The 20,380-nt window shown below is 41.1% G+C and overlaps 1 protein-coding gene across 11 annotated transcripts in view; it reads right to left on the reverse strand.

The window, feature by feature from the left end:
* Positions 1-20,380, reverse strand: part of TENM2 (teneurin transmembrane protein 2) — a 585,930-nt gene that overhangs the window by 334,457 nt on the left and 231,093 nt on the right. For 2 of the 11 annotated variants that reach the window (XM_071570621.1, XM_071570620.1), the window contains exon 1: positions 19,348-19,690. The exons of the other annotated variants lie outside the window; for them this stretch is intronic. In XM_071570621.1, the coding sequence (XP_071426722.1) occupies positions 19,348-19,393 (46 nt within the window). In that variant the 5' untranslated portion in view covers positions 19,394-19,690. Of the gene's footprint in view, positions 1-19,347; positions 19,691-20,380 lie in introns of those variants that run through there. 11 annotated transcript variants of the gene reach the window in all.

The raw sequence follows: 20,380 nt of genomic DNA on the forward strand, positions 1-20,380 counted from the left end.
ACACAGGAACTGAGGAAACTCCCCAAAATATCCCAAGTGAATGCTGAGGAACTCTTTGGTTAGCAAACAGTTAACCCAACAGCAACATGGAGAGAAGGAATTCCTCAGAGAGCCTAAAGAAAGAGATGTTTTCATCTCATTACATCTACCTTCATAATTATAACAAACTCATCAGCCTCCAGATGAATACCACATATAATCATTTTCCTGCATATTTTCCAAAGCAGGAAACTTAACAAGACATAAATGCTACAGACTAATTTAGGCTATTTGCAGTTCTCATCTCATCTTGAACTAAGAAGAAAAGTAGTATAGTTAAGCTAAAAATAACTAGAGACTTGTGCTTGTTTATTTACTGCAGTTCTTGCTCAGAGCCAGGCAAGTAACAGGTTTACCCTTTTAAAAGGAGGTAAATTTAGAGCACAGTTAGACTATGATCTTTAAATAATAAAACTCCAGTGCAAATAACTAGAGAAGCTGATATGCTTCTAATCTACCTAAACGGCTGCTTCTATTAAAGAGTTTTAAAACAGATTTTAAAAAGTGGGAGAAGGCAACAAACTGCCACAAAACAAAAGCCAACCAACCAACCAAAAAAGCCCAAAAAACCAAACACACTCCCTATATCCCCCTGCCCAGAAACAAATAAAAAGACCAAAAGCCTGAAAATGTTACCCCACCAAAGATTAATTTCACTTGCACTGATATGGCAAAACAAACAAACCAGGGGATTACATTCAGTTGAACAAATCAATCACATAGCAAGTACAGTAATAAAAATCAGGAAAATCCAGACCCACTCAGTGTAGTGGAGCTGTGCCAGAACTACATTTCTTGGCAAGGCTCTGTGCCCACTAATTAGAGACTGAACCATTTGGGGAAAGTTACTGTGTGTCCTCAGGAACTGCTGCAGAGCTGTCCAAATCCACCTACCCCCTCAGCAGCGGGGCTGTGTCGGTGTCACACACCGGGCTCAGCAGCGGGGCTGTGTCGGTGTCACACACCCTGGCACAGCCCGGGCTCAGCAGCGGGACTGTGTCGGTGTCACACACCCTGGCACAGACCGGGCTCAGCAGCGGGGCTGTGTCGGTGTCATACACCCTGGCACAGACCGGGCTCAGCAGCGGGGCTGTGTCGGTGTCACACACCCTGGCACAGACCGGGCTCAGCAGTGGGGCTGTGATGGTGTCACACACCCTGGCACAGACCGGGCTCAGCAGCGGGGCTGTGTTGGTGTCACACACCAGGCTCAGCAGTGGGACTGTGATGGTGTCACACACCCTGGCACAGCCCGGGCTCAGCAGTGGGACTGTGATGGTGTCACACACCCTGGCACAGACCGGGCTCAGCAGTGGGACTGTGTTGGTGTCACACACCAGGCTCAGCAGTGGGACTGTGATGGTGTCACACACCCTGGCACAGCCCGGGCTCAGCAGTGGGACTGTGATGGTGTCACACACCCTGGCACAGACCGGGCTCAGCAGTGGGGCTGTGTTGGTGTCACACACCAGGCTCAGCAGTGGGACTGTGATGGTGTCACACACCCTGGCACAGCCCGGGCTCAGCAGTGGGGCTGTGTTGGTGTCACACACCCTGGCACAGCCCGGGCTCAGCAGTGGGGCTGTGTTGGTGTCACACGCCCTGGCACAGCCCGGGCTCAGCAGTGGGGCTGTGTTGGTGTCACACACACTGGCACAGACCGGGCTCAGCAGTGGGGCTGTGTTGGTGTCACACGCCCTGGCACAGCCCGGGCTCAGCAGTGGGGCTGTGATGGTGTCACACACCCTGGCACAGCCCGGGCTCAGCAGTGGGGCTGTGATGGTGTCACACACACTGGCACAGACCGGGCTCAGCAGTGGGACTGTGTTGGTGTCACACGCCCTGGCACAGCCCGGGCTCAGCAGTGGGGCTGTGTTGGTGTCACACGCCCTGGCACAGCCCGGGCTCAGCAGTGGGGCTGTGATGGTGTCACACGCCCTGGCACAGACCGGGCTCAGCAGTGGGACTGTGTTGGTGTCACACGCCCTGGCACAGACCGGGCTCAGCAGTGGGACTGTGTTGGTGTCACACGCCCTGGCACAGACCGGGCTCAGCAGTGGGGCTGTGTTGGTGTCACACACCCTGGCACAGCCCGGACTCAGCAGTGGGGCTGTGATGATGTCACACACACTGGCACAGACCGGGCTCAGCAGTGCCCAGCACGGCTCGGGAGGCTCCAGATGAACTGGGGGACAGGGCTGGGTGTCTCTGCTCACTCACAGCACCTGCTTTGTACCCCCCCAGAATGGCACTGTTTTTCTCCATCAGTGACTGTGCTGCAGGGTGTGCAAAGCTGCCCAACCTTTGCTTCCCCAGCAGCAGTGCTGTTGCACAGCTCCAGTGTGAGCATCCCTGAAGGCAGCCACAGTCTATGCCCTAAGGCAGCTGTTTCTGAGGGCACATCCAGAAAAGGGAAACAGTAAATATGCACGTACCCATTTGACACCAAACACAAATTTCCTGTTCAATCCCAAATCTTTCATATATTTTCCTCACAGTATCAATGTGGAACTGCAGGGAGGGCAGGGCAGACACAAGAGTGACCTCAGAGTGGTCCCAGAAAGGACTTTGCTCAAAGATGTCTCTGTGCTCCTCTTTCACATCCTCAAGAAGGGATTTTCTTTCCAGAGTCAGCACACACCTCCCCAGGTAGGGTCACTGACAGTTTCTGTACTAACCACCATGAAAAGTGGTATGCACACCAATTCCATTTTGAAGGAATCTCATTTATACATTTTTAAAGTCACCAGGGCAGTGAGAGCTCTGCCTCAGAGAGTCTTAAAATCTGGCCTGATAAAGAAATTGGTTTCTAACATACAAAATAGACTGAAATCTCTTTTAATACTTAATAAGAATAATGGACATCTTTCAGGTGTGACTTGATTAAACTGTACATTCAAGAAGAATCCAGTTTTCTTTTTCTACTTGGCAACTTAAACAACATATATTATGAAAGAAACTTTTCAGAATGCTCCCCCATCCCAAATCCCAAGCAGTATTAAGAGATAACAAAAAAAGCATATGGATGGAGGCAGCTAAAAAGAATTGACACAATCATTTCTATGTTTTGACAAAATATTCAAGAAGTTTAACAAACAGCAAATTAAGTTGCATTTTAAATGCTTATTTGCTTGCCAAAAACATATTTTACACAAACATTGAAAGCAACACAAAGCTTTTCAAAAACAGCTACTGTGGCTGAAGGGCTACATTTGACCTGAAATAATGGGTTGAAATCATACAAGTACAAAGGTTTTGTAAGTTGTTTTTTTAACACCCAAACTTATTAGCATAGCAGGTGTCTCACCATCCTTCTGTCAGCACACCCTGCACTGCCTTTGTGCACTGATTGGGATGCTTGAAAAGGTCATAAAAGAGAAAGGACAAAGAAAAAAAAAAGCAAAAAAAAAGCAGAGGGAATGTCAGAGTCTCATAAAACAAGCCCAAGTGCTGACTCATGCTGTAACCACACAGAGCTGAAAACTGGCCCATGACAGAGGAATGAAGGAGGGTCTGAACAATTCACTGCCCTCAGTTATGTATGACATTTGCATTCAACAGAATTGCACACAAAGGAGGAGCCCAACCTCCAAGCAACAGCTTCACTGGGACATCTTCTGGAATGTATTCCTGCCCTTAATTCCTGGTGCAGAGCAGTGCCCTTGCCAGTCCCCCAGGACAGTGGGCAGTGTTGTCCCTGTGCAGGCACACACAGCCCTGCCTGGTGCGGGGGAGGAACGGCTGGAGAGCCCAGCTCAGGCACTGAGGGCACCCTGGAGAGCCATCCTGCCCCCCTCCAACCACCAGAGTCCTTTTAGTTGACTGTTATTCTGCACTAATCAAGTAAAGCAGACTAATAACTTTCCTATTCAGACATAATTCATTATCCTTATTTACCCAAGCCGGCAAAATTTAGAAAGATCCTTCCTTCCAGCCTTTTTAATTACCAAAATTCTACTTGCTTTAAAATACCATAGTCTCCCTTGAGTATTCAGCAGAGCTGAAGATCACCATGGCAATAAGAAAATGGTGCCAATGTTATCTTGGCACTGACTGTCTACAGATCTCAGGAGACTTAGCACAGGAGAAAATTGAGCTCACGTAAAAGCAGGAACTCACTCTCTCTAATGATTTTAATACACCTTTTAGTTTTTGCTAATTTGATGTTAAAGAAGTTGACTAAAAACCCCCAAAATCTTAGAAGCACACACTTCCCTAAACGGGCAAACGCAACACCCAGTGAGTTTACTCTGTCAAGGTGAAATCCATTTTACTCCCACAGGTCCTACAGTTTGCTGGATACATGGAAAAGTGTTCCCAATGTACAAGAGCATGAAAAACAACCCACATGAAAACAAAGTTTGAACAAAAAGATTCCAGAGTTCTTCAGATCCCTTTAGGCTTGAGATGAAGCTTTTCCCTACAACTACAACATGCCAAAATCTGTAGTTTTGCTGCACAACAATGCCCTGTTTGTTTGCTTTTCCCTTACATTTTTTCCCCCTTCCCTGAACTGTGCCATTGAGACAAACACTTTTTATCAGGATTATATCTGTAATCTAGTACACAACAGCAGAACACAAGAACTGGCAGCAATAGAAATGAGAAGGAAATGTTCTGCAGTGACTGCACTGCTGCTCTAAACCTTAAACTGGCCTTTCTGGAAAAAGCCAACCCAGACAGGAGTATTTCCTGAAGGCCAAGCACCACACAGACAGCAATGACAACACACACCAGAACAAACCACTCCTAAGCCATGCAGGTCAACACAGAAACAAAGAGCATCCTCCCCTTCCAATTTACTGTAGTGCCAGTCCAGCTGCAGCTTGTCCTTTCCCCAGCATCAAACCAGCCACTGATACATTCATTCTTTTGCAGTCAGCACCAGGACAGTGGGATAATAGACTATATATCATCCCAAAGCCCATCCACACAAAAGGACAAACTAATTCTCTGCCAGCTGAAAGATGCATTTGAAATTTCAATGAAGAATGAAGATGCTGTACTGCAAACATCAAGAGAGGGATTTAACTCCATATAGTGCTGAGTGGATTAATCACCCTGAATTAGCAGAATTCAGTGTGAAAAGAAAGTCAATTCCCTCAATGCTCATTGTATAAATCTGGTTTCTGATTTCTACCACTCTGCCCATATGCATACAGAGTAATTTTGTGATTAATATAAACTTGTGCTGACAATATTAGAATATTATTTTACATTGATACAGTAGGCACAGGAGCACTGATACTTAACGTATATTTGGGGGAGTGAGTAGAAAAATTACAGTGGAGGAGCCAACAGTGACTCTTGCTCTTTCTGCATTCTGATGGTCAGAACATTGGCATGGGGCATATGAAAGCCACAGGCAATGTCTGGCTTTCACAGAGGCTGAAGAGTCTGGGATAGTCCAAACTCCAACTGGAATCAGATACTTGCTGCAGTCAGTGTCTCTTGTGCCCCTCAAATGCCTGAGTAACCAGAGTGGAAATTCATTCACAAATTCAACTCAATGTTTTAATTAAAAAACCCAGACATTCTGATGCAGCCAGGCTTTTTGTCATGTAGGTGAAAGGGTTGTGGGTTTGGTTTTTTTTTTTTCCCATCAGAAGGCAAGGAAGGAATAAATATTAAAACACTCTGTATGTGCCACCACACGGAATTACTGACACCTGGAGAGCTCTAGTTTAATATACAGGTATTGCAAACATATTGTACAGTTGAATATGGGTTTGAAACACACTGTTGAGATTGCATAGAAAGCATTTCTACTTTGCAAAAAGGATATTGCATTTCACAACACTGAATGAATTCAGATCATCATGAATAACATGAAAATAATGAAAATTCCACTATGAGGTCAGAAAGGCTCAGTGCTTATACAAGCTCATGAGAACTTTTAGCAACAAATCCAACAACCTGCACTGGGGATAAGTCTGGCTGGTAAAGGCAACATTGCTGAAGTTCCCGTGATTAGAAATATGATATCCTGTGTAAAATTATTGGAGTTTGGCATGGAAAACAGGAATAGAAATTGTTGTCCTTTGCCAAGCCAGCCTTAAATGTCTAAAAGGACCAATCACACTGTTCAGCTGACTTGAGTTCAGAGGGACTGCCATTTGCATAGCACTGAAAGGATGCTCAGCTGGTCACCAACACTCAAAAACCCTCAAGAACTGATCACCATTTCTTATTTGATAATAGAATTGTGGATGGGTGAGTTATTTTCCACCTTCAAAACATGCTTTTCAAACAAAATTCCTGGAAGAACATCCTTGGACTTTTCAGGACGGACTTTTCAAGTGCTCAGTGCCAAACTGGAGTTCCTGCTGTGCAGAGCAGTGGTGGGTGGGAGGCAGGAGCAGGATGGCACCTTCCAGACTGCTGGGCCTCCTGAGGTTTGCTTAGCAGACCTTTTCAGGAAAATAGCAGAAGTTTCTGCTGGATTACAGTTAGAACAAAGCTAATCCTGACTCAATTAGCTTATTGGTTTTCCCCCCACGGGGTGTGCCAGGATCAGAAAACTGAAAGAATTAATTAATTTACAGATATTTTTAGATAATAAGCTCAACCTTTCATGTTATCTGCCTTTGCATAACAAGGCTCTGTCCTTCTCAAATTAGTTCTTCTGAAGAAGTTGCTTCCAATGTGACCAAGAGAAAACGTGTGATCCAAACCAGAACAGATCATCTTGCTTGGCTTAAATGTCCTATGCAGACAAATGTGCTCAACCAAGTACACCCAAAAGGGCACAATCCAGCTCTTGAAGCATAACTGGGCACTGCAGATGTCAGTCCTCTGGGCACTGCAGGTCTCCTCATTCAAGCCCCTGCAATTGAATCCAGATTTGGGAAGACTTTTTTTGTCCCTTGAAATTACAAACTGTTCAGTACCAGAAGTACACAGAAAAATAAGGTCAGCTGCAGAAAGGTCCTTTGGGCAGTAAAATTGGGGGGTTTGAAAGGATCAGACTATTTTTTTAGATTTTAATTTGGTTCAAAGGGAAGATTGAAGTAAAATAAAAGGTTAGTGAGCACGGAGAGAATCAAGTTTTAATTCAACAGAACAATTACTAATTGGAATCAATGATCTTCAATAGTCAGATACACTATTACATCACATTATAGAAACTAGATTGCAACTTTTGGCTTAAGTTATTGGCCCAGCGTTTAACAACTGACCACTAAACCTGCATAACAGTCATTTCATTCCTGGCTATGTATTCTTTACCTCTCTATGTTTAGCTACTTCCACCTTCCCAGAGCGTTTCCACTAAGGATTGCATTTTTATTTTACAGAGTAAAATGGAAATACTGCTCCTTTATTAGGTTCATCTCTCTTGTTTGGGATGAGACACCAATGCTGTTTGTTAATTTAAAATGCAGCTCTTTGGCACATTTGCTTTATTTGCTTGTTGTTTCCCTTCTCCACCTTTCTGGCATATGACAAATGTTTAAACAATATGGTCTTGGTGGCAGATTAATGTTAGTACTTAAAGCACAAGGTCAGCTTTCTAATGCAAAAAGCAAACAAAAAATTCAATTGTTCTACAGTTTTTTGGGTTTTTTTTTTTCAACAGATGTATTGTCAAACCTTATTTACTCATCTTCATTTTATAGTTCCATGTATGCAAATTAATTAGGATTTATACCAGTCCTGCTGCTTAGTGATTTTCTGTTTTACTAACTGTGTTCTGAAAGGATGCGAGAAAATTCTGAAATTAAAATAAAATTCAAAAAATGCAACGTAATATATGCTCCCTCCTTCTCTTGTCATCATCCAGGTCCTGCTAATTAGAACTCAGATTCATTCTGAGATTTTAGAACAAAGCCCTTTTCTAAAGTAAGCACATTTCTGCTAGTACAATCTTGCTTAACATTGTCTCATAAGCAAGAAGAAAACCTTTAAAATATTTAGATCCTCTAGTTAAGCAAGTTATAATTAGATTATTAACTCAAGGGAGGAGATCATACCTTCCTTCCCACATATTTGTTCAGCACTTACCAGAACGAGACTTTGACCTACAGAGACATATGGACTGTGCCCAGTGCAGAATTAAGAGGGTGCTTTCAGGAGGGAAAATAGTTTGCTGACAAATCAGTTGACTTGGTTCCAGCTATAACACTGACCTACTTGCACAGCACACTGCAAAGCATTTACATTTCACTGCTGGTAAAGGAGAGGAGAAGGCAATTCCTCCACAGAAAAGAAACTTGGTTACCGCGCCCTGACTGTATTTTAAGTGAGCAGATTATCTAGATGCAAAACTCTTACAGCATATAAACTCAACCTCTCTCTTTCCAACATTCATGGGAAGGATGAACAACTGTGATATTCCATTCTGGGAAGGAAGGAAAGCAGAAAGACAAGGGGCTGTCTGTTCTCTTTTCTCCAAGACCCATATTAGCAGTGACAGAGGACAAATGTGGCCACATGGGAGCAAGTATTGTGTGCAACAACTGCAAGGACCCACTAACTGAGGCAAGGGAAGACTGCAAAGATAATTTTATTAATATTTTACAAGTAATAGGTATATATATATTATTATTTATAGAGCACTTGATCTGAAGTGCTTCTGTACAGATCTCTCTCTCTTTGGTTTTCTTGGGCTCTTATCAAACATGTAAAAGGCATAAATAAACACAGGTAGGATTGTAAGAAGCTACTCACATGATTATTACTCATTGAGCTTTAGGCAGAAGCCCATTTCTCTTCTGTCAGAGTCTGTCCTAGCCCTTCTTATTATTTTCATTCAAGATCCAGGCTATTCATGATAAATCCAACTGTTGTGTTTATGGGCAACACTGGCAGAACCAAACACAAATATTGAAGAAAACGAAGACAAACTAATTGTGAAGACCCCAAGCCTTACAAGTATTTTCTGATTTCTAAAATAAATAAATAAAGGTAAAGTAACTGCCTTGAATAACAATCCCTTTCATCTTTATTTGAAAAGGAAATACTAGCTAGAAGCATCTCATGAATCAAACTAATCCCAACTCAATATGGTATGCACATCAGCATATCAGATATTGTTTATCTGAAAAGTTACACTGACAAGTCCCTCTCAGCTCATCTTGCAATATCTGTTTGAAATCTTCCTCTTTTTGATCCTGCTCTGAAATCAGAAGCAAGTTGCCTCCAAGCATTTGAAATTTAGCTGTCAAATCAATCTCCATAAAACACTTGGAAAAAATAATCATAGCAGGTGCTGAGAAAGTTCCATTCTGGCCTCGTGAACAACTGAAGGCAGAAAAACTCTGCATGACTTTTTGTACTCCCACTGAATAACCTTTCCACTGTGAACTTTCTGGAAGCTACTCCTCTAGTAAGATGTGCTGTCATTGGAGGGAGCTGTTCCAGATGAAAACAAGCAACTATCATTCCATGCACAAAAGTTTCACTCCTACCACTTACACCACTTGCTTTCTTCTCTTTTGCTTTATATTTTGGTTCATACTTTTACCACTAAGGTTATGAGGAAAGGAATAAGGTGCTTTCGTGATTTTGGAAACCAATCAGAATATTAGAGCATCAATGCAATTAAATAATTAAAAATATAATGATTTATGTGAAGAGGTATTTCAATATACCACTTGGCATAATGAGAGCAATTGAATCCCTTCTAGACCGCAGCCTACTTGGCACTTGCTTATTTATCTACTTACTCATTTCTATTCTGCTTACAAAGTGAAGGGAATGGAGGAAATCTCAGGGGGTTTGGGGGGTGGGGGGCTAGTCCTGGCTGCAGCCACTTTCCCTGCAGTGAGGAAAGACTCCCCTGGAATGCTCAAGGCCTCCCTGTTACACTATTAGAGGAGAGGAATCGCATTAACCCCTGCCCTTCCCCATTGTACTTGCTGCCCACTGAAAACAACAACAGAATTACTAAAATCCCACACTCTCTAATGGGATGATAATGGGATTCAGAGGCCATTAGGGTAAAGGCAATCCATATTTTACAGTTTAATAAGCTCTTGCTGAAGATGCTGGATCCCTCTTCAAAGCCAACAATTACTGATTTAGTATTAACAAATCCTCAACTGTCAAGACTCCAGAATGCATTCGAGGTGAAGTCAACAGCTTATGGTGACAGATTTAAAAAATGTGTGTAGAAAAATGAAATCACTTAAATTGAAATAATTTGTAATGTTACAGTGATACTGGTTATTACTGTCATTTCCTATTTCTTTACATCTAAATGTCATGGTTATTCAAGTTTGCACATAATTCTCTCAGAGTTCTGAGGTGTTTGCTTTAGAAGGCAAGCACTTTTGTTCTGTTTTCTAAGCACACACCTCTTGTCACAAAGAAATAAAAACACTGAACAAGAACTGTGGGACCAACTGAGTCATGAAATTAAGTTCTCCACAATCACACAGACAATTTTTTAATATTATGATTACCTACTAGGCTGCAGATTCAAAAGAACACATCATTTTCTAATAGCATGCCTTGAAATGTAGGGTGAAAACCACAAACTTCCTCTGCCTGCTGTTAACTATTCTTTAAAAACACCAGTTGATATATTTTTGAAAGCTCAATGTGTTCAAGATTTTCCTACATCCTTTTAAGAGAGAATCATCTTATCTTTATTTTTGCTGTATCCAGTTGCTCCCCATTGCCTTGTGGAACTGACTGGGGATATAAAGAACAGTCCACAAAGGATCCAGTCACCAAAAATACACCTCACTTAGATACCAACCCAAAGAGCTGTTGGATCTAAAATCCTGCTTTCCACTATACTTTTGTTTACATTTCTGACAGGGGAGAAAAAAATTACAATAAAAATAGATGTGTATTTTAGAAGAGAGAATTCTGAGACTCAGTTTTGCCCCCACAAACATTCAAACAATTCTCAGAGAGGTGGATAAAAGCCACTGGATCTAAAATTATGCACCACTGCTGTTATAACATAATAATTTTGTGCCTGAGAACTCCATCAGACAAACACAACAACAGCAGTGCAGAAGTCAATTCCTCACCATTTATAGAGGCAACTTTTCTCTTTTGGTTATTTTAACTTCAGCTGCTCTTCAGTTTATATGGAGAAACTGTGAGATCAGTTCTTCAGCATCTATTCCAGCACAAGCAATAACTCTGCATCAAAGGCTACAATATAAAATTCTGAGGGGCCATGCTAATATCTGGTGCTTCAAGCAGAGAGCAAGCAGGTATGCCCCAAGGGAATGATTTCCACATAGTCATTGCCTGGCAAGTCCCTCTCTCAGAATCCAGTTTCCAAGAAAAACTGACTTTAGCCTTTCTCACCAAAAATGTCACCTTGTCCTGCAGTCCACCTTGAGTACCTCCCCAGCTTCCAAAAAAACCCCAACTTTTGACAGGTCCCCAACAGACAGCAAAGAGCCATGAACAGGGATGCCAAACTGACTGTGTGTTTCTCTGCAATGGGTAGAAAACAGAAGCTCCATTTCCACATCTTTTGCTTTGTCACACCTAATCCTTAAAGAAAACATTCAGTACATTCCAAGAGCAGTGGGGCAAGAAAACCAGAATGATTCCTGCAACAATTTAGCTCAAGATCTATTTTGAAAGATCCCTTGCAGCTACTGAGGGACATCACAGATTTTTGAAGCACAGCTTCCAGGCAAACTAACAAAAATAACTAGAAGCTAAGTAGAAAAGGAATTCATGACCTAATTCTATGACAGGAATTGTCCTATCACAATGCAAAGAGTAATTACAACATGAACAGAAGAAAGATATCAAATCCCACCCAAAGAGCCACTACGAGGAAAGGAAAGGAGAGCATATTAAGCAACTCATTTCTAAGGACCTTGATATAAAGACAGATTTAACACCTAACTCCATTTAAATCCAACCACACTGTTTACAATATTTTACAAATCTGTCATCTTAACACAACCCAGCTGTGGAATCAGAATTTTTTTTTTTTATTTTAGATAATGTGGTTGGGCAGCAACTGTCAGCACCTTCAAAGACACTAAAGCCCCCCAAGTGTAACCACAGCAGTGCAGAGAGAGTGCTAAAGTTGTGCCAACACACCTGGCCATGCCAGTGTGCCTTAAAAGGATCTGTACTGCAGCACAATCATTTATCAAACTGAGCAAGAATTTGTGTGCTGTGGATACAGACCACCCAGCCCCACTTTTTAACAACTACTGAGTTTTCTTTCTGGACTAAAGGTGAAAATCTCTGATCAATGGTTGGTGAATTAATGCTTGGGGAGTATGAGTAAGTTGTACAAGTGTTTCACTTTCACTTCAGTTGTTAATTAGATGAGGAAAAATATGATGTTAGTAAATACAAAGAGAAAAAACACAATGTAGACAGTATTGAAACCAAACATGCCCAGCAGGTCCCATCACAGCATTGTCTCTATGAATCAACACATAACTGAATCACTGCTAGCAGAATGCCAGATTAATGAGGTTTATTATCTCTGTGTTCACTACAGTGGACTTGGATTCCTGTGTCCTCTTGGTATAAAACTGACTTTAAAAAAAATCAGTGCCACAAGGTAATGAAACAGCTTATCATTCTCCAGAAAAAAGGAAACATAAACCAATGTACTTGTGTGTGTTCCAGGTTCAGAGGGGCTGGAGCGGGTCCAGAGAAGGGAGTGGATCTGGGGGGGCACAGCCTGGGGAAAAGGAGGCTCAGGGGGGACCTTCTCCCTCTCTACAACTCCATGCCAGGAGAGCAGAGGAGGGGGTGGTCGGGCTCTGCTCCCAGAGAACAAGGGACAGGACAACAGAAATGGCCTCAAGCTGTGCCAGGGGAGGTTCAGGTTGGACACCATGAACAACTTCCTCACTGAAAGGGTGGTCCTGGGATTGGAACAGTCTCCCCAGGAGGTGGAGTCACCAGCCCTGGAGGTGTTCAAGAAGTGACTGGACATGGCATTAGTGCTCTGGTCTAGTAGACAAGGTGGAGTTCAGTCAAAGGTTGGGCTTGATGACCTTAGAGGTCTTTTCCAGCCTAAAAGATTCTGTTAAAGCAGTTTTATAAAAGAAACTAGAACCTTCAACCACAAGCAATCAGTTCATTCAGAAGATTTCATGTTAAAATGTGGTTAACAAATATAAAACAATATTTTCAGTCTGGCCATGGTTAATTGGGAAAACATGGAAAGAAAATGTGTTGCCTACACTGAAGCCCTGATTTGCTTTGCATTTGATATATGCTCTCCCAAAAGACCATTCTAATTTTTATTTCACTCATTTTAAAAGATCCTCTCAGAAAAGGTGGGAAGGAGATGCAATATATAATGAGCTGTAATACAATAATCACCGTTTGGATTTCTGTCAAGTTTCTTAGAACGCAAATGAGCATTTATCAGGAATTGGCCCAAAACAAATAATTTACACTCATTTCCGCAACAAGACAGACATGATTCTCTTCCATTCAGCTCTTTGTTAACTCTGATTAATTAGTTCACATCCAAATTTCATTAGAAACATATTCATCTTTTCTAGGTAGCAACAACTGATATCCCGCATCTCAAAGCCTCATATTAGAAACCTGAACATCTGCCCATTCCTTACATTCTACTGACCTCTAGAGACTGTGTGTATATATGTATAGCACATATACATTATTTATGGCCATGTACACATACTAGAGCAACAGCACAATAGATGGACTTGAGACAAATCTGCAGGCAGTGTTTGGGGTTACAGTTTTTGCTCTAATCACACATTGTTCTTGGAAACGTTTCCTTTCCTATGTTTTCCAGGCAAGCAGAATCTCTTGGTTTTTTCCCCCTCCCTTCTCTGTGTCCTTCCAACACAAACACACTCTGCTACTACCTGTTATCTCCAGAACACAAGCACAACACACCCTGCAATCTGCCTGTTATCTCCAGAATTAGGCTACAAGTACAAATATCAACATAAATATTGAGATTATGCAGGTTTCATTTAAGCATCAATGCCTGATGGGGAGAGAGTGCTACAAACCAGACACTGCGAGCTACTGAAAAACAGACCTTGTTGTGTGTGGGGAGGGGAGACCAGTCTCTCCCAACTCAGTAGCAACACTTCTTCCCCCACCAAATGATAACATCTTGCAGCAGATTCCTTGTCTCCATTTTGCTGCCAGGGAAAAAAACAACTGTGCAGAAGCCTGTGTTGGGTTTGACATTTAGACCAAGCAGAAAGGGCTGAGGAGTTGAATTTGTCAACTAAAATCTATTCAAAATAGACACAAAATCCAATAAACAAAGAGAAATGAGGGGAACAGAAAAGACTGTGCTCTTCCCTAACAGTGTTAGAATCACTACCATTGTTAAGAGCCATTACTTGGTAATGATGTGTGGCCAAGTATAGCAGAAAACATCACCACAAATATATACAAAATTAACATGTGAAATTTGAAAGGCACTTGCTTGGTATTCAGTTCCATATCAAAATTCCTGGAAACATACATTGGGTTTTCTAATGTTTTACAGAGAAGAACCACTCGTGAGATACTTGCATTTGATTTTATCCTCTGGAATCTCACAAAGGCAAGTTTAGGAGAACAATCATGTTTTACAGTCTCACAATCACATTGCATGTGATAAAATCCAAATTTTGTTCGATTTGGAATCAGCTCTGAGCTACAGGTTGATATTTATTAGATCAATATAACTTATAGACAGCAATGGAGCTCTGTCTCTTCAAAAACTCCATGCATAAAGAACTGGGTTAGCTAAATATATTCTATACAATACAGCAAAAAACCCCAAAAAACCCACAAACCCCTTACATCCATTACTTCATGTTACTCAGGAGCTGAGCATACACAAGGAAAAGAGATACAACCATGTCTTTTCCTTTATAAGATTCTTAAGATGTCTTCATTGCCAAATCCTATTTCTATTTTTAAATTATTTTTATTCACCTTTTTATTGATGTATTTTAATGAGACCATCATAACAATGGAATAAATGATATGGATGCGTTTGAAAAAAGCTTCACAAACAAGTCATTAAATTAATATTATCTGCAGTACATTTTCCTATGTACATATCACAGAACTTACTGCAGACTCCTTGACACCCATTCTTCCTCTGCTCCAATAATGTGAGACTGGGGATGCAGTTTGAAATTTCAAACTGGCTTAAATTAAAATACATGGATTCAGATCTTTGTGTTTGTTTATACATAAATGAGCATCCAGAGAGAAACCAAGAAAGGCAGTACTGCTGCTACTGGAAAATGTGGTACTAAACTCAATTGTGGCCAGAATTGTTTACCCCATTCAGCTCTTCTGAGCTTTCCATAGTGTAGTCCTAAATAAAATTCCAGTATACAAATATATATCCTTGTTTTGCTCTTCACAACTTTGAGAAGTGAGAAATACAAAGATAAAGTTTATTCCTTAGGGCTACATTGTGTCATAAGCCTTTAAACTGAATTTGCCAATGTTTTCAACAGGGAATTCTCTTTGGAAACTGATGACATATTACAATCTTTTAAACTAAATTGCACACCCTTTCATTGAAGTGACAAATCTGAGTAACCAGAAGTGGGGAAGGCAGGAGAACACAGTTCTGGTAACGTTCTCACAGTAACAATCAGGCTTATTTTTCTGAATGACACAGAACTGTAGAAATGTCTCATGAACTTTGGGCCATGGCCAACTGAGATGCACAACATTTGATGGCTGTGGCTAATTGTCTCTAAAACATTAGGGACTACTAAGTCTGGGGGAAAAAACTCAAACTACACAATTGTTCAATAAATACATAAAGTGCTCACATTTCCTAAACCATCCTCATGAAATGTGGAAAAATGTCACTTCGATATATAAAGAATGCAGACAGGTTCCTGAAGGTTAAGGAACTGCCTTAGTATGTACATGGTTGGCATCTTGAGCAAGAAATTAAAGAAGCAGAACATTAAGGAAAACCTCTACAGGCACCAGCAAACACGTACAGAAAAAATCAAAACATCAACCCAAACCTTGTGAGACTAAAGAAATTTTGATGCACACATCTGCAAAACCCCTTGAAAATGCTAAACCCAAACTACAATAAAAACTACAATGCAAATGACATAGGAGAGAACTGTAGAGATCTGGCACACATTTCCCCATCTGCAGTTTCTTCCAATTATAAGCAGAAGGTGTAGCCATGCTGATAAGTATTATAAAATTCACTGAAATACAGCAATTTTATTCCTAAATTTGAAATATCCGCTCTAAATATCTTCAAATAATATATATTTTTTTAAATTTATGGTTCAAATAGGTACAAATCACTTGCATACAGAGTCATGAGTAGCCCAAGTTTGGCATGTTTACCCTGCTTTTCATGAAAAGCTGGGATTAAAGAAACCAACACAACACACATCAGGGTTTTGAATCTGCAATCAGATACAGCTGATGATCATTTCCAAAAATAAATATTCCCACAGATAGAGGTCAGTGGTTGCCTGAAATTGCATCAGTTAGTGCCTGTATACTAAAATCCTCATGTCCTTTGGGATTGCTTTATCATTTTATCAGATTAATTAATAAAACAGTAGTTTTAGCGTAGAGCACCACAGTTTTCTAGTCTCACATTAGCCATTGGGTACTCTACAATTTATTGATCTGAAACTCATTCTAGGGTTTCTCTCTGAATTTAATCACATGAGAAGATGTTAATCAGAACTGTTCATAGTTGAAAAAAGCAGATATAAAATAATGCATAAATTAAGAGAGTGTGGGTTTTTTTGTCTTTTAATTGTCCTGTGTGTTCATTTGGCAAGCTCTTCCTGTTCTTAAGGGAAAGCAACTTCACTGCACTGGAATTAAACTTGCGTGCATTTCATTTCATCATTTATAACTAAATATTTGTATTTTGTGGCTGTATTGGAAAAAAAAAATCCAAACCAACAATGTAGCTTTGAGGGATAGTCTTTCACCAAATCCTTTAAGAAAACACACATCAAACAATCTTAATACCAGTGATAAAATTTTAAAAGAGGTAAGTAAAAACTAAAAACCTTAAAAGGAGACAGGTGGTTGTATCTACATGTGCCTCATCTCAGCACATGTACCTATCAGGTTTTCAGGTGGAATAGCACCTACAGTAATGATGTAAAAAATTATTGGTCTCATATTATGAAACTACCAACAGCCTGGAGGTTTTTCTTTGGCTTCCGTAATCTCACTGCATTTCTCTCTCTGGATGAAATAATCTTTACTCTGCTCTCCAGCAACATCTACTGGAACATCAGTAAAATGCTGCTATTTCTATTAATCACCCATTTAACATCTAGTAGGGCAGAGTTAGCAAACGCCAAAAGATAAATGCTCTGCACTTCAGATCCTGCATTTGGGGCTCAAACAGATCAAGGTGGTTTGTCTTGAACCTTCCAGTTTTCTGCCATTTCAGAAGGAACAAAGCCCCATGACTAATTCCTATCAAAAACCATCTACCATTGACACTCAGAAGTACTTTATTTAAGTCAGAAAATATCATTAAAAGTACCACATTACATCCAAGACTCTAATTTTTGTCAAAGAAGTTAGTCTGAATTCCAATTTGACCCAACATGTGTGTAAACAGAACTGAAGCATGAAAAGAGCTTGGAAGAACACACAGAAACATTTTGAAACAGAGGTGTGGTGGCAATTCCAAAGCCAAATAAGTTCAGCAAAACTGTGGTTAGAAAGCAAAAATGTCCATAACAAAACAGTGAAACATTTATAACTTCTTTCAGCTGATTTCAAGCCCCCATGAAATAAATAAACAAACAAATATATAAATAAATCCTGACTCTTCCTATGAGGATGAACATGTATGATTAACCACCACTGAAGGTGAGTACTGAGGCACAAAGTCCTCCTTCAGTGGTGGGAGCCTCAGGTTCCCTGGGGGCCGGAGCCTGCTTGGCTTTCTGGTGCCTTCTCACTGCCTATCCTGCAGCACCAGCCCCTGCAAAGGCACACAGAAAGCACTGCCCTGGAATTTTGGGAGGGCTGGAGCACGGCACGCGGGACTGAGGCAGGGGGAAACTTGCACAGAGCCCAAAGTTCTGGATGAACAGGCTCCTCTCCCCCCGCAGCGCGCTCGGCTGTGGGTCTGCAACGCGACACCTGCCCGTGCAGCGCTGGGTACTCTGTGACAGCTCCCCGAGCGTCTGCTCACAGCCAGCTCATCAGTGTCCACGGCACAATTAACTCTGAGCGCTACAATATTATTTGCTATCCTCTAAAGCCCTGATAATGGTCTAACTGCCCTTGACTGCTTGCTCACTTTTTAGCGTGAGGATGAAATTCAGACCTGCTGCTCAGAATCCCTTCCTCCCATTCTGACTCTCAGTTTACTGATACAGGGAGCAACTGTAAAACACAGGAGAGAAAAAAAGGCACCAAAGCCAGTGAAGACAAGAAACAGCAGTCCCAATAGTTAAATATTCCAGTCGTGAATAAAAAGCACTTAGCAACATATAAAATTTTAAAAGTAATTAAAATTATTTTTTTTCCTTTGGAATCCCTATAAAACCTCAAAGCATTTTTACAGAGAATAACATGGCACGTTTCCCAAAACCACAAACCCTTTTGGCTATAGAATTTTAGATTATCACAAGGCTTAAGTTCACAGGCTTTGCCTGATAAATTAGCTCCTCTCAAAAACTGTTAAACAGAAAGCCCTTTATCATAATCCAAGTGCACTTGTGGACAGCACTTTCAGAGTTAACTCCATTTGACAACTGACATAAATCCATTATTCTAATTTGGTGATTGCTTTACTAAACACAGATGCATTTTATGAGTTTTAGTCACGTATTTCATTCAGGATGCTACTTAATCTCAATTTACAAAACATAAACACGAAATAGGTTTTACAGTATGTCTGAAAGGGTAGAGCTATTCATCCGACAAAATGCCAGGCAAACAAACCATATTCACCTACACCTAAACTCAATGCTGGATTTTGCCTTACACAATAAATAGTGAATAAGTAAATTATTATTATTTTTTAGTTTAGCTGTTGCAATCTAAATGCAGAATTCAAGCTCCCCGAGGGTTATAAGTCTCAAAAGCTTCTCTTATACTGAGATCTAAGCACTGAATTTAACCTTAAGCAAAGTCCAGCTTTCACAAAAGCTGGTTCTGTGATTTGATGCACAGAAAAAGAGGAAAAAACAAGCATTCAGTGTGAATACGGCATCTCCCCAACCCCATTTCTAATTCAATTTATAGCACATACTTTACATCTTAAACAAAAGGAATCTGCTACAACACCGATGCTGCCTCTTGCTGCAGTTGCTCGCCTCAGTTACAGAACGCTGCAAATCTGCCGCTCCGACCAAGCACTCCATAAAACACTCGCATTCAGCCACTTCTTACCTGCCTCAGTTGAAGGCTTCCTTCCCTTGTTAGCAGTATGAAGCATCCTCCAGCCTTCCCAATCCTTAGCACCGGCCTCGAATTGCACACCTAAGTCCCTTTTTCGCAAGAAAACGCTTATTGAAAGTGATTAGTTTTTGTTGTCCCTTTTAAGTCCCTCCTGCGGGAAAGAGCCGGGGAGATGTGACGCCACCTTTTAATCTTTTGCGAGAGTGAAAAGGCAGAAAAGGAGCGCTCGATCAAACTGAGCTTCACACATGACTAAAACTCGGCGGAGAGGCTGCGAGCTCTGGCTGAAGCACCACTAGGCGTGAGTGTAAGAACAGAGAAGAGGGGAGAGTCAATGAAATGTGACAACGTATGTGCATCAAAGACGGGAAAGAGGGAGAGAACAATGAGAGAGAGATCGCGACAGCAACGGGCGAAAGAGAAAGAATGAGGAGGGGAGGGAGAATAAGCATGAAGAGGAGAGTTTTGAAGCAAAGAATTCGCAGAATAAAGCCAAAGTGTCTGGCAGCTTCTGTTTTTACCTCGCTGAGCATGACATACTGCCTCTCTCATTTAGCAACACGTTCTTGTCTCCTCCAGGTTTGAAAACTGAGATAATCACAGCGTGTGCCTGTTCTCGCCTGGCTGGCAGACTTGTGTGCAGTATACCTGAGATGTCCCCCAACCATCTTCCAGAGAGGCATTTTATGTGCAATTAAGTTCACATGTTCATTAGGAAAGACACCTCCTCCCACCCCCAAAATACAGGAGCTGCTAAATGCTACATCAATACACAATAGAGTTTGACTGGCAGATGGAATTCTACTTATAACTACTAACAAACTGCCACTGATAAACAAAGGACTGAACAAATGTTTAATGTTGATAATTGAGTTTTCATGGCAACAAAATATATTAGCATTGATAAATGCTTTTTTAAAAAGGTATTTCAGGAACTTTATTCTCTTTACCTTGTAATTTTTAGATGAAGTTGCAGTAAGTAGTAGAAAAAAAAAGACTATGACCAGGAAATAACATTTTTAAA

Source organism: Pithys albifrons, chromosome 15 (assembly GCF_047495875.1).
Source record: "Pithys albifrons albifrons isolate INPA30051 chromosome 15, PitAlb_v1, whole genome shotgun sequence".
In the NCBI taxonomy this organism is placed as follows: domain Eukaryota; kingdom Metazoa; phylum Chordata; class Aves; order Passeriformes; family Thamnophilidae; genus Pithys; species Pithys albifrons.